Source organism: Lissotriton vulgaris, chromosome 7, assembly GCF_964263255.1.
Source record: "Lissotriton vulgaris chromosome 7, aLisVul1.2, whole genome shotgun sequence".
NCBI classification, from domain to species: Eukaryota; Metazoa; Chordata; class Amphibia; order Caudata; family Salamandridae; genus Lissotriton; species Lissotriton vulgaris.
Window position 1 is genome coordinate 1669656819 of NC_141695.1, and position 15437 is coordinate 1669672255.

The window sequence follows — 15437 nt, forward strand, 5'->3', positions numbered from 1 at the left end:
TACAGATAGCAGACTAATTGAAGGTGCTTTGTGTTTCTGAATAAGTAATTAAATTCTTGATTCGATCATTGTACCCAAATTTATAGGTCTAGGACCATTGTTTGCTTATATCATTAGATACCCAGGTCCATACCTTAAGGGTCACCCCATTTTTGTAATGGTCAACAGCAGGGAAGAGTGTGGCATACAATGCCCTCATCAATGGTCATGGCATGCACATGCCAGCCAATCAGAATTATTGTACGTATTCGCCAAGGAGTGCCATAGGCACTCACACAGTAGCAACAGTACATCAGGACAAAAGGAGCCAGCATGTTATGTCCAGTCGATGGACACTGCATAAAATAGACCTACAACAACCCTAAGCGTTGCCACAAGCAGAGACACTGGACGCCACCACCAATTACAAGTAACCAGGGATACTAGACCATCCATCCTCCACCCACAGAGAAGGCAACATGTAATAGAACAAACAGCACCCAAGGGGCCCAACACCCAGCATGGGGCAAGAGACACCAATGGTTGCAGACACAGCAGAGCTGGGTGACAGCACTTCAGCCAGCAACAACCAGCAGAGTCAGCTACAAAGGAACAGACTCTAGAGACAGGGTCTATGTATAAAAAGGCCAGATTTCTCCAAATCATAGGTGCTCATTTTTGCCATGCAAGTATATGTCACATTGTGAGGCCTTCTGTCTGGGTACAGTGGTAACTGGGTAGAAGCCATAATGGTTTGTGCCACCTAGAACTGGTGTCATGGGGTCTCAGGTAATGTTGCACTCTAGTTGAATAACTATGAGCTAGATGTACTGTCCCCAGGTTACTTCTGTTGTACATTTGACTCTCTTATGGTAGCCGAGGCGAACGGGAAAGGCTTGTTTGTAGCAGTGGCTACTCCTCCACTATAGCGGAGGAGTGTCACTCCCCCCCCACCGCCCACACCAGCAGTGGCAAAAATTGAAAATAAAATGATAATAAATCAAGTTTGTTATAATTTCATTTTCTCTCCCAGGTGAGTCTTCGGGGCGGGCCATCGAGGGGAGGGGGCAGTCACGAAGGGAGAGTGGTGGGCACTGTGATCAGTGCACATGACGGTTAGGCTGGTGGTCTCAGGCCGGCCAAAGCGCCATGCGCACTGAAGCTCTCCCCAACCCTAGCAGCATTACTGGGTTGAAGAGAGCAGAGACAGACTCCCAGTCTCCCTGGGAGCACAAATCGAGGGCACCCAGGCCAATCCTGACGCTGGTCTCAGTCACGAATGAGAGCAGCTTCAGGATTAGCTGCAGGGGATTCCGGGAGTATGTGCTGGTGAGGAGAAGAGCAGCGATGTGGCAGGACAGACAGGTAAGTTATTTTTTAATTTGTTTTTTTGTTGTAATCACTTGTCCCCCAACCCCCATCCGTCCCCCACCCCGCCACTAAGCGCGGTCACCAGCCGCTACTGGGCGGTCTAACTCAGATACTGTAGAACGCAAGTGATTACATACAACAAAGAGCATTTCCAGCTATGTCTTTCCAAAGGAACACACCTTTTGTAAACACCTTAGAAAGTAGGTCAGCTAATACCATCACCTCCCAAAATCACAGAATATCCCAGTACCTGATGGAGCTGAGATAGGACCTCAAACCTAACTCTTGTGCTTACACTGTACAATTCAAATACACTACCCTTCAAATAACGTTAAGGCCAGGGGCGCCTTAGGGCTCAATCGTTTACTCTGCCAGTGCCTGCTGGTGTTGATTAAAGAAGCAAAGATGTCAGTCAGAGTGATACATCAATGTATCTGGTAACCTGCTACAAAGGGCTACCTTTTGTCCAAATGTTTCATTAGTCCTGGGTGCAAGGTGAGCTCAGGTGGTTGAAAATGCAAAAGTGAAGAAGGTTATGTCAGGTAAAACCTCAACACCCATAAGAAGCTAGAAATAAAAATGAAGGATCTGGGGTGGTAATGGAATGGGTTCTGAAAGCCTCGCTATCGAGCTAAAAGAAACACTGGACTCCAGCGGTCTGCGCCCAGGTTACTAGACATAGCTTTGGGGAGATGGTCGCTTTCTTCTAGCAGTGTCCTTGGATGGGGAGTATCAGTGCCAGAATTGGGCAGTTAACATACAACTTTGGTGAGTACCAAATCTCAGAGCCACATATCTTAAACCTATCAGAGCCAGTGACTACTGGACAGGACAACTTGAATAAGAGTTGAAGTCCAAAAGGTGTACCTCTAGAATCGTAAAGACTATCCCGGCTATTCAAGGCTAGCAACCTCAGCCCTAACTCTAGGGGTGAAGTGGAAAACCCTTAATGTTCGAAAAAGTTATATTAGTTACAAGGTAAGTTGGGACCGAATAAACCTCAAAATACTCATATACTTTGTGCAACATAGAAGTCTTTTGGCCAGTTGGGAGGCTCTCATCATTAGGGCAAACTCACAGAGGCTTTAATCTTATGAACATTGATCTTGTCCTGCTGGACAGGAGCCTGATTCCTTCCACGCACTAAGGCTTGGGGCTTGCTTTCCTTGCAGGGCAGGTCACAGCAGGGTTTTACCCAGATCTGAGGATTGTTCATAGATTTAGGAAAAGTATTCTGTTCCTGGCAAACATTCTTGTGGGAAAGTGTATCATTTTGCATGGTCACCCTACTTCTTTCTAACTGGATGTATTGTAATATTTAACTTTGAACATTGAGAGCTTGCTGGACACCTTCCAGCTTAAAGGATGGTGACCAATTGTTAACTCTAACTGGAGTATCTGAGCATAGACCACATGAATTAGGTGCAGAAAGTGCACCAGTGACATAAAAGCCAGATGCTATACAGGGCCTACATGGGGTTTTACACTACTCACATGAGTGATTTTAAAGGAATGCTTTGAGGGGTATTTGCAAGCATTCCCCTCATCACTTTTTGCATGTTTATGGTTTCAGGATTGTCATTTCATCTCTGAATGGATGTGTCCTTAAACTGCAAACAGCACAGGTCAAACTAAATCATTTGTTGACATGTGAAAGAATCAATGTTTTACAATAGCCAAGTCACCTTCACGGATCACAGCACTCAGCCTAGTTGTGCTGGAGAATATTCAGAATTTCTTTCAAGTCTAAACATGAAACTCAAAGAGCAGGAAAAGGTGGTAAAGTGATCCCAGTAGTGAATCATCTTGGTGGTCATGTTTTTTAAGTTTTTTTCATTCAGAGCTTCTGGTACCACAACTGAAGACTACCGCAGCACCCCGCATTCATTGTGTCTAGCTTTGTGCAACCTTCATCAGGGAAACGCTTCAAGCTCCATAAAGGTAAAACTGTTGATCTGGATGAACCTCCGAGTTGTACCCAACCAGTGTCCAACATGATTGGTATGAAAAAACATGTAGGCCACAACCACCCTTGACCTTTAATTTCATTTCCATTATGGCAAGAAAGCAAAAGACACACAAATGATGGATGGAATGTGGAACAAATCAAACATTCACCCAGAGTCGAGATATATGGGTTAAATCCATTGTTCTTTTGCTCACCATGCCACCCCAGTTTAGACCAGGCCATATGCAAATCAGTCTTGACCGTCATGGGAACAGTCCAGCCCTAAGTGGGATGGTTATGCCCAGACGTGAGTCCCTTGCTCGCTGTGCCAGTCAATTAAACGTGGCTGGCTAATGAGGGGCTGATACCCCAAAAGTGGTCCCAGGATGCTTGTTTCCTGTCCATGGTAAATGTATCTTCGGGTTTCAGCATTTGGGGAATTAATTGTTTGGTATCTTCATTTTAATATGGTTTTGGTGCTGCTTAAATTCCCTACATGCCTTTCTTTGAAGAAAAGTTTATTTGCGCCAAAGCCACAAGGGGTATGCCCCGGCCTTCTCATTAGTACTGTATTTTACTTATCAAGCAACTGATTTATGTACTTGATGGGAGTTCACACCTTTCTCTGCCATCGGTTAATAATCCAGGATCTCAGAATGTGTGTGTGCTGGTGCACTAGTTCACCTTATGAAAGTTACAATGCAAGGGCACTCATTGGTAGTGCCCTCTACAAATGGGTAGGTTTTAGATTCCAGGGGTAGGACTGCCAGACAATACAAGCAACACCTATCGGGTCACCCGGGTGCAACACAGCACAATAACTGCTGCAGGACAGTGCCGTCTTAACTCATGGGCATGCTGGGCAGTTTCCCAGGAGCCCCACGAGCATAGAGGCCTCATGCAGACTAGAATTTAACACTAATTTTCCGTTAAACATTTTTATTCCTGCTAGTGGTTGTGTAGGCAGGGCCCAGGGCACCCCGTTGCCCAAGGGCCTATAATGCTGTTAAGATGACCCTGCTGCAGGACTGATGTTTTGAGCGTAGCAGGAAAGGGATGGCTATTCCCCAAGCCATTGGGGCATCTTGGAGTCTCTGAACCAAGGGCAGCATCATGCAGGATGGCAATTCCACATAAAGATCAACAACAGCATTTATTGTATCTCCATAGGACACCGCTCCCAGGTGAAGATCAAATTCCAGCAAATGTGACTTCCAGGTATAAGGTTGTGTGTTTATTCTCTTGAGAGACCAAGCCCAGAGGAGAATCTAATGGTGGATTGGATGCAAAAGTTGAGCACAGATACAAGGTAAGCGAGAAGGGGAGAAGGTTATGCGTAGGGAGAACTTTCATTGTTGTCCAACAAGATGGATGCAATTGAGTTTGACAGCTGGAACTGCCGTGGGCCGAGAAGGCGAGAAATATCCACGACACAATGTCATTATCACGATAATGGAGAGTGCAATTACTAAATATGCACGCTTGGAATTATGGCTTCCCTGATATAGCAAGGTATGGCAGGACGAAGGTAACTGTAACAATTATTTTAATATGAAATTGTTCCAGTGGATGTTCTTCATTCAATTAGCATGCACCCGAATGGCATTATGGGACTTGTTGTTAAGGCCTGGACAATACATACTTACAGACCATGTGTTGTGTGGCGTTTTAGATTCCGAATTAACTTCCTGATTCAGGCCCTTATATAGGTACAATTTGTGTTGCCCTTATATAGGCATAGAAATCAAGCCCTTATTTAGGCATAGCCCATGCAGTCCAAATACAGGCATGGCTACTTCCATTGGTTCATCTACGTCACAACGATTTCTTGGAAAACCAGACTCTTAAGCCGTTAGGGACTTCCCCTTGCTTGAATATTGATTTCTCCAAAAACTCAGTTATTATGCTTGAACATCTATTCCTTAGGGGTTCATTCATGATGTTCATATGCCCGACTTTATGTCAAACATGGCATTCCTAAACAACTTCAAGGTATAAATATACCTTCACTTGCTATGGCAAAGCATGGTGTGGTTCGGTGCAGTTCGACGACCTACTTGCCTGACGCAGCTCGCACCTGAAAGTGCCGTAGGAAGCCGACTCTCCAGCTGACACACTGATTAGAAGCTGTTCTCCTCTGCCGAGATTCCAGCTCCAGTGTTTCTGACTCCCTTTGCGGGGTGTTGGGAAATCGAGTCCGAGACAGAATTACCAAACCTCCTTCATTCTAAGGTATGGGGCTGATTAGAACCTATAGAAACCTTTGGCAAATTCTTGGCAAAACTAAACCTATGCTAACAACCATACTTACTTCTTCCCTCGTACTAGACCTAGGTTAGGTACATTGGGGTTGGCGTATTTTAGAAGCACCAGTTGAGTATTTCAGCCTGTGTTATTTATGTATGTATTTTTATATGGCTTAGAAACCATACAATGCTATTACAGTATTATTTTATATTACCGTTCACGCTGTACGCATTATACTTTGCATCCTGTCTAACAATTGTAGCAGTTCACCTCTCTTGCATGAGAAAGAAACATGTTCAATAAACCCTTTTTATTGAAACGCCCGTCTCTCTATTTCTGTGCAAACTTTGTAGAAATGAAGCATGCGCGAATGACTGAGTAAAATAGTTATCTATTGTTTCCACAAATCTGAAGATATGTTCTTATTCTTGGGGAAACAAAGTTGTCCTGTTTATGTGGTTGTCAGAACCAAACCCCTCCTTGTGTATTCGAGAAAGTTTCTAGTGACCTCTGAGTTAGCTGGCACTCACTATTAAGTTTAGTATATTCGATGGAGACCTAGTGACCTAATTCCTACGTCATATCTATAGGCTATGTTATTCCAATGCGCAGAGCCTATTGGGAATATAGGAACTACACAACACATGGAGATTGGTGCATGTAGTTTAAATTCATTGGATCAAGAGCAACCAATGACAGTGAGGGTGGACTCATATTAACAACAACTGCTTGAACACTCAAGAACCAAGGCATTGATAAAGACAACTTTTTGTTGAAACGCGTCTGCCGTAAATAAATAATGGATACAAACTGCTGATTGCTCCTCTTCCTTCTTGTGAGGTTCCTGGTGGATATATATATATATATATATATATATATATATATATATATATATATATATATATATATATATATATATATATATATATATATATATATCCAGAACCTCCTCCATACACGAAGAAGCAGAGGCCACACAGGGGAGACAGTGGAAGCTGTTTTAATTAATATGTGGCATTATGCATTTCAGCCTGGCGGCCTTCCTCAGATGCCTAACAATGTTCAGGTGACTGCACCTCTCGCTATTTAAATGTCCTGCTGGCCCCGATTGGTCAGAGTTCGCCCTGCCCCCTTCATGAATTGTGTGCTCACCACTCGCCGCTGATGATGACCACGAGTCCCAGAATCCCCTTCTCTGGTAAGTGTTGCACGGGGACATTTCCATGTGGTTGGGCGGAATCCAGGCAATTTGCGATGTGCTGACAGTCTATATCCTGTGAATGTAATTCAAAAAAGCTTCCTCCGGTCCCCAAACGTTCCAGCCCCACAGCAGACAGTTTTCACCGGGCCTGGGAAGATATGACAGTGCAATCCTCCCTCCATGAAGTCACGGACTGCGCTGCAGCTGCCCTTGTGTCATCCGTGCTGTGTGGCGTGATCCGGGTCTTTCCAATAACTTGGATGAAAGAAAATTCATGCCGGAGCATGCACCAGTATGACCCGGGCCAACTTTGAAGAACGGGACCCCTGTAGCGCGTTTCTGGCATCCGCGCGTAACATCACTCCAGAACCTCCTCCATACACGAAGAAACAGAGGCCACACAGGGGAGACAGTGGAAGCTGTTTTAATTAATATGCGGCATTATGCATTTCAGCCTGGCGGCCTTCCTCAGATGCCTAACAATGTTCAGGCGACTGCACCTCTCGCTATTTAAATGTCCTGCTGGCCCCAATTGGTCAGAGTTCGCCCTGCCCCCTTCATGAATTGTGTGCTCACCACTCGCCGCTGATGATGACCACGAGTCCCAGAATCCCCTTCTCTGGTAAGTGTTGCACGGGGACATTTCCATGTGGTTGGGCGGAATCCAGGCAATTTGCGATGTGCTGACAGTCTATATCCTGTGAATGTAATTCAAAAAGCTTCCTCCGGTCCCCAAACGTTCCAGCCCACAGCAGACAGTTTTCACCGGGCCTGGGAAGATATGACAGTGCAATCCTCCCTCCATGAAGTCACGGACTGCGCTGCAGCTGCCCTTGTGTCATCGTGCTGTGTGGCGTGATCCGGGTCTTTCCAATAACTTGGATGAAAGAAAATTCATGCCGGAGCATGCACCAGTATGACCCGGGCCAACTTTGAAGAACGGGACCCCTGTAGCGCGTTTCTGGCATCCGCGCGTAACATCACTCCAGAACCTCCTCCATACACGAAGAAGCAGAGGCCACACAGGGGAGACAGTGGAAGCTGTTTTAATTAATATGCGGCATTATGCATTTCAGCCTGCGGCCTTCCTCAGATGACTAACAATGTTCAGGCGACTGCACCTCTTGCTATTTAAATGTCCTGCTGGCCCCAATTGGTCAGAGTTCGCCCTGCCCCCTTCATGAATTGTGTGCTCACCACTCGCCGCTGATGATGACCACGAGTCCCAGAATCCCCTTCTCTGGTAAGTGTTGCACGTGGACATTTCCATGTGGTTGGGCGGAATCCAGGCAATTTGCGATGTGCTGACAGTCTATATCCTGTGAATGTAATTCAAAAAAGCTTCCTCCGGTCCCCAAACGCTCCAGCCCCACAGCAGACAGTTTTCACCGGGCCTGGGAAGATATGACAGTGCAATCCTCCCTCCATGAAGTCACGGACTGCGCTGCAGCTGCCCTTGTGTCATCCGTGCTGTGTGGCGTGATCGGGGTCTTTCCAATAACTTGGATGAAAGAAAATTCATGCCGGAGCATGCACCAGTATGACCCGGGCCAACTTTGAAGAACGGGACCCCTGTAGCGCGTTTCTGGCATCCGCGCGTAACATCACTCCAGAACCTCCTCCATACACGAAGAAGCAGAGGCCACACAGGGGAGACAGTGGAAGCTGTTTTAATTAATATGCAGCATTATGCATTTCAGCCTGGCGGCCTTCCTCCGATGCCTAACAATGTTCAGGCGACTGCACCTCTCGCTATTTAAATGTCCTGCTGGCCCCAATTGGTCAGAGTTTGCCCTGCCCCCTTCATGAATTGTGTGCTCACCACTCGCCGCTGATGATGACCACGAGTCCCAGAATCCCCTTCTCTGGTAAGTGTTGCACGGGGACATTTCCATGTGGTTGGGTGGAATCCAGGCAATTTGCGATGTGCTGACAGTCTATATCCTGTGAATGTAATTCAAAAAAGCTTCCTCCGGTCCCCAAACGTTCCAGCCCCACAGCAGACAGTTTTCACCGGGCCTGGGAAGATATGACAGTGCAATCCTCCCTCCATGAAGTCACGGACCGCGCTGCAGCTGCCCTTGTGTCATCCGTGCTGTGTGGCGTGATCCGGGTCTTTCCAATAACTTGGATGAAAGAAAATTCATGCCGGAGCATGCACCAGTATGACCCGGGCCAACTTTGAAGAACGGGACCCCTGTAGCGCGTTTCTGGCATCCGCGCATAACATCACTCCAGAACCTCCTCCATACACGAAGAAGCAGAGGCCACACAGGGGAGACAGTGGAAGCTGTTTTAATTAATATGCGGCATTATGCATTTCAGCCTGGCGGCCTTCCTCAGATGCCTAACAATGTTCAGGCGACTGCACCTCTCGCTATTTAAATGTCCTGCTGGCCCCAATTGGTCAGAGTTCGCCCTGCCCCCTTCATGAATTGTGTGCTCACCACTCACCGCTGATGATGACCACGAGTCCCAGAATCCCCTTCTCTGGTAAGTGTTGCACGGGGACATTTCCATGTGGTTGGGCGGAATCCAGGCAATTTGCGATGTGCTGACAGTCTATATCCTGTGAATGTAATTCAAAAAAGCTTCCTCCGGTCCCCAAACGTTCCAGCCCCACAGCAGACAGTTTTCACCGGGCCTGGGAAGATATGACAGTGCAATCCTTCCTCCATGAAGTCACGGACTGCGCTGCAGCTGCCCTTGTGTCATCGTGCTGTGTGGCGTGATCCGGGTCTTTCCAATAACTTGGATGAAAGAAAATTCATGCCGGAGCATGCACCAGTATGACCCGGGCCAACTTTGAAGAACGGGACCCCTGTAGCGCGTTTCTGGCATCCGCGCGTAACATCACTCCAGAACCTCCTCCATACACGAAGAAGCAGAGGCCACACAGGGGAGACAGTGGAAGCTGTTTTAATTAATATGCGGCATTATGCATTTCAGCCTGGCGGCCTTCCTCAGATGCCTAACAATGTTCATGCGACTGCACCTCTCGCTATATATATATATAATATAATATAATATATAATATATATATTACCTACTGGCGGTCGCCAGTAGGTATATATAGTTAGGACCTAGTTACCATAGGAAATCCCCAACATTCTATTGGGAATAACTTTGGTGCCGATTGAGGAATCTGCGTGTAATTTTCCTTAAATTTGCTCATCTACGCTCCGCTCCTTTCCTGAAAGTTTCGGGGGGATTCGTCAAGCGGGGGCCGAGAAAAAAGGGGTCCCCAAAACGTGTTTTCCCCATGTTAATTTCCAAAGGGACCTTTAGACACGGCTACAGCCCGAACGGCTGAATGGAATTACACCAAACTTGCCAAAATGGTAGGGCCTGGTAGGCAGATGTGCCTCTGCTACGTTTGGTGAAAATCCCTCCAGTAGTTCTTGAGAAAATTGAATTTGAAATTTTTTAAATAGCATTTTCTATGGGACCTTTAGACACGGCTACAGCCCGAACGGCTGAACGGAATTACCCCAAACTTGGCAAAATGGTAGGAACAGGTATGCAGTAGTGCCTTTTCTTTATTTGGTGAAAATCCCTTCAGTAGTTGTTGAGAAAATTGAATTTGAGCAAATTATATATCTATTTGCGCTCAACATTCTATTGGGAATAACTTTGGCGCCGATTGAGGAATCTGCGTGTAATTTTCCAGAATTTTGGCCAGCTCCGCTCGGCTCCTTCCCTGAAAGTTTCAGGGGGATTTGTCAAGCGGGGGCCGAAAGGGGGTCCTAAAACGTGTTTTCCCCATGTTAATTTCCATAGGGACCTTTAGACACGGCTACAGCCCGAACGGCTGAATGGAATTACACCAAACTTGGCAAAATGGTAGGGCCTGGTATGCACATGTGCCTTTGCTATGTTTGGTGAAAATCCCTCCAGTAGTTCTTGAGAAAATTGAATTTGAAATTTATCAAATGGCATTTTCTATGGGACCTTTAGACACGGCTACAGCCCGAACGGCTGAACGGAATTACACCAAACTTGGCAAAATGGTAGGGACAGGTATGCAGTACTGCCTTTTCTATATTTGGTGAAAATCCCTCCAGAAGTTGTTGAGAAAATTGAATTTGAGCAAATTATATATCTATATGCGCTCACCGTACGCGCAGTACCGTACGCGTACGTGCGCGTACGTGCGCGTACCCTTACGAGTGCGAGCGAGTTTCTGATTGGCTGGCAGTCGACTGTCAACATTCCAAACTGTCCAAACCAGGAAGTGTTGGCCACCATCTTGTTTTTCAGGAGAACTGAGGCACAAGAGAGCCCAAAACAAAAGTGGAAAACACGAAAAGGGGGCAGGGTAGAGACCCCCCAACCCTCTAGCCCTTCTCAGGGGGTCCCAGAGAAGGGCTCTAAATAATAATGTAAATAATTTTGTGTCAAAAATGTACATTAAAACACACAAACTTGATAAATGTGGAGAGTTAAAAAGACTGCATGCGGGCACATGTATTTTTTTACGAAAATTAGATTCTCTATCAGGGAATGATTGTGGGGTTCCAAAGGTAAAGAACAAAATTCAGTTTTGTCAAAAAGGTACAATTATTACTGTTTATCCTAAGTGTACTACCAATGCCTTGTCACCATTATGTCCTAATGGGGTCATTGTCCTATACTGTATTATAATTTAAGACTCTAGTCTTCGCAGACACTGTAGTCTGTTGCCACCCCTTTCATTATGTTTGATGGTGTCAAGGACACAAAAACTTAACAAATTGGAATTTTGATCATGATGACTTTGAAAGTGCCTGGCGATTGGGTAGGTTTTATCTACGTTTTTAATCGCTCTAAGGTGTTCTAGGATTCGCAGTTTAGCTTTTTTAATTGTGCTGCCAATGTATGTTTTTTTGCATGGGCAGAACAGCGCAAAACCGCATATTCGGTGTTACAAGATGTGTGCTCTTTGATCACAAATGGCTGAGCAGCTGAGGATAAAACAGCTACTTTCATGTTATGGATGTTTTTGCAGGCTTTGCAATTCCTGCAAGTGTAAAAACCTTGTACACTTACAATTGTGGTTTTATTGGGCTCAACTGCTTTGCATAGAGAATCTTTCAGGGATCTAGCTCTCCTGAAAGTGACCTGGGGTGATGTTTCTACGCTAGTTGAAATGTCTGGGTCAGTATGTAGCATGGGCCAAAATTTATTAGACTCTTCCTTAACAGAAATGCTTTACTACTGTAAGTGGTGATGAACCTAGTTTTTGCATCTTTTTCCACTTCTTGTGTGATGTTCGACTGTTGTGTTAGTAGTGACTCTCTAGTTCTTACAGCTTCTGTTCTCTGAGCATTCTTAATTGTTTTAGAAGAGTAACCTCTTGCTGCAAATCTCTCAATCATTACTTTTTCTTCTGCTTGAAAGCTCCTGTTAGTGCTGCAATTTCGCTTAGCTCTAAGCAACTCCCCTACTGGAATACTTTGAATAAGGGAATTAGGGTGGCAGCTCCGGGCATGCAAGAGGCTGTTTCCTGCAGTAGTTTTCCTAAACAATTCACTTTCAAGCTTGTTATTCACAACTTTAAGTTTTAGATCGAGGAACTCTAATACCTCTTTTGACCAATGACTAGTGATTCTCAAATTAAATACATTGTCATTGAGTATTTGGACAAACGTCATAGCTTTTTTTCAGTCCCTTTCCATATTATGAAAATGTCGTCTATATAATGCATCCATTTAATTGCATGTTCTTTGTATATGGGTGATCTGTAAGTAACTTCCTCATCCCAGTACCCCATGAAGAGACCCGCAAAGCAAGTCCCCATGGAAGTACAGAGAGTTTGCCGGAAAATCTTATTGTCAAATAGAAAGAAAGTCTGCGTAAGACATGTGTGCATCATTTGGATCAGCATTTGAGTATGATGTAAATATGAAATGGATCTTTTAGCCAAAAAATGCCTACACGCATCCAGTCCCAACTGGTGCGGGATACATGTGTAAAGATTTATGACATCAAGGGACAAAAGAGAAAAACTTTCTTCCCATTCAATCATTGCAATTTGTCTTAAAAAGTCACCTGAGTCCTTTACATAGGATGGAAGTTTTTGGACAGAGTTCTGTAAAAAGTAATCCACGTATCTAGAAGTGTTTTCAAGGCAGCTACTATTAGATGAAACAATTGGCCTACCAGGTGGATTAGCTCGATTTTGATGTATCTTTGGCAAAAGATACAAGGCAGGTAATTTGGGAAAATTACAATGTAAAAACTTAAATCCATCGGCCTCAATCACACATTTATCTTTCCATTGAGACAACTGAATATTGTATGCTTTCACAGAATTCTCATATTCCATGCGATTGCTTCTGCAATAGGTGGTGGTATCCAAAAGTTGTCTTAAACCTTCTTCTATGTATTTTTTCTTTGATTGCACTACCACATTCCCTCCCTTGTCTGATTTTTTAATGACAATGGTTCGATCATTATTCTGGCTTTCTAGTGCTTTCCTTAGTGAATGTGTAATATTGTTCCAGCTTGTATGTCTTTTATCATTAGCTATGTGTAGTAATTCCTTATTCATACTTTTTTCAAACACATCAATGACATCATTCTTAATAGGTGGTAAAAACACAGACTTAGGCTTAAAGCCAGTATTAGCGCTTAATCCCAGTGGAATATTTTCGGCTAAGAGACTTGCATCCCCAATACAGGCTTAACGCGTGTCAAACATTTCAGTCCTTGATCACAAGCCTTTATGACAGGAAATCCAACAACTCACGTAGAACCTTTGCATGATTTTAATACAAAAGTTCCCGCCGCTGTGGGCTGGACTTGACCATGTGGGCAGCAAAGCATTCTGGAATCTGCAGTTCTACTTGCTAAATATATAATACCCTTTCATATATATATATATATATGTGTGTGTGTAGATATATTATATATATATATATATATATATACACACACATATGTACGCGTGTGTGTGTGCACATATATATTTTAAATAATGCCTGAAGAAGGCAACAGCGGCGGTCACACTGGGGCCAACACACATAAGTGGAATCTAATGCTGAGGTACAAAGAGGCTAGCCTTTGAAAAATATCACATTGTTTAAATGAGTACAATTCTGCATAAAACTGGTGTATTATAATTTCATGTTTATAATAGAAACTTTATGGGGGAAGATTGTGGGAAATGTTTTTGAACCAGTACAGTGCATGGAAAATGAGCTGATATACTGGAACAATAAAGCAGCAAAAAGTTTGTATTTGGAGCCAGTGAGTGTGGGCTTCTTTCTGACAAGGAGGAAATAACTGTGGATGTGACTTGCCTTTGAGATGAGAAGATCCCGCATGGGTCTCTCTAGCGACTTCCTGAACAGATTGTACAGCCAGCTGCAGAAAAAGAGATTCAGAAAGCTTAAGGTATGTGAGACACAAGCACATAGGGAAGTCTGATCTGTCCAATTTATGCACTTTACCTCAGGCCATCAGTGAATGTGATGCTCAGCTCCCTAATGGTGGTGCTACAGCCGGCGTCCTTCACCGAAGGGCGCCCAGAGTCATCGCGGGCTGTCCCAACAATCGATGAGATAGACAGACCATTTACAACGACTTCAAAAGAGCCACCAGGATTCCTGCAGGTACAAGAGAAGGGAAGTAGCAAATAATTGTCACTGAACTACCCCCATCGCCCCACAAAAAATTGGCTGACTATTAAAAGACAAGCATTGGCAAAGCCAATAGGTTTATCACTTGCACACAGGCACTTACAAAGCAATAAAAGAAATGCCTGCTGCAGTGCAAAACAATAATAAAAAGGTGTACTTTTCAGATGTAAAATAGATCCTTGTTCACTCTAATGGAGAGGTAAAGATACACAACTAGTCAATAGAATGAAGGTGAGGCTAAAATAATCCTGTGAGCTGCTGCAAGATGTTACAGACAATATATGAAGCCAATACCTGAAGGTCTGGTTGAAGGAGGCTGAACAAAAGCCAAGGGTAGGACTTGTATGTATAGAATTCAATGTGACCTAGTTTCGAAATGCATTGTGTAGTACATGAAGTACATAAAGTAGTAATACACTGCTACTACTAACGTACTACAACATGTTATCCACAAGCCTACACAGGGACACCTCTGCCTACCCTTCTCCTATCTTTTCTATATGGTGCTCTCTGCACACGTACGCCTCAAATGTAGGTGTAAAAGTGAGATGGACAAGAGGGAGTGATTAGAAAATACAGTAAGGAGGGTGTTTAGGGATGGATACTGCTAGTGACAAACCACACTTCTAAAGTTACTACAGCCCAAAAGATAGCAACACAGTAGTAAATGTACTGTTTCCACATTTGTTCATACAGAGAATGTACACTTACACTTTGATACCTGTAGGGTTTTGTGATCTAAATGGAGTAACTATTTTATTTCACAGTTTTGTTGAACATACATTGTGGTTTTATTGAATTTCCATCAACCTGTAGTATTTAAGCACAATTAACAGCATTAATAATCATTCCAACTTTGATTGATTAAGTGTATCACAAACTGAAGACCGTTGCACTCTGAGATAATCTCAGTGCCCATCATTATGGAGGTAACCTTCTTCTTATGAGGAGAAGTTGGCTAGGTTACCTCTGTGTGAAACTGATGAACCTTTCAGAACCGAAAAGGATCATAAGGAAGAGCAATCAGGAAGATTATTTGTTTTTTTATTTATTCATTCCTGAGGAATTG

At 44.1% G+C, this 15437-nt stretch overlaps 1 protein-coding gene across 1 annotated transcript in view; it reads right to left on the reverse strand.

Moving 5' to 3' along the window:
* LOC147706260 (bactericidal permeability-increasing protein-like) overlaps nucleotides 1-15437 on the reverse strand; it is a 103161-nt gene that overhangs the window by 70266 nt on the left and 17458 nt on the right. The window contains exons 5-6 of the mRNA XM_086932704.1: nucleotides 14180-14335; nucleotides 14030-14093 (exon numbers count right to left, since the gene is read on the reverse strand). Coding sequence (XP_086788830.1) covers nucleotides 14030-14093; nucleotides 14180-14335 — 220 coding nt within the window. The remainder of the gene's footprint in view (nucleotides 1-14029; nucleotides 14094-14179; nucleotides 14336-15437) is intronic.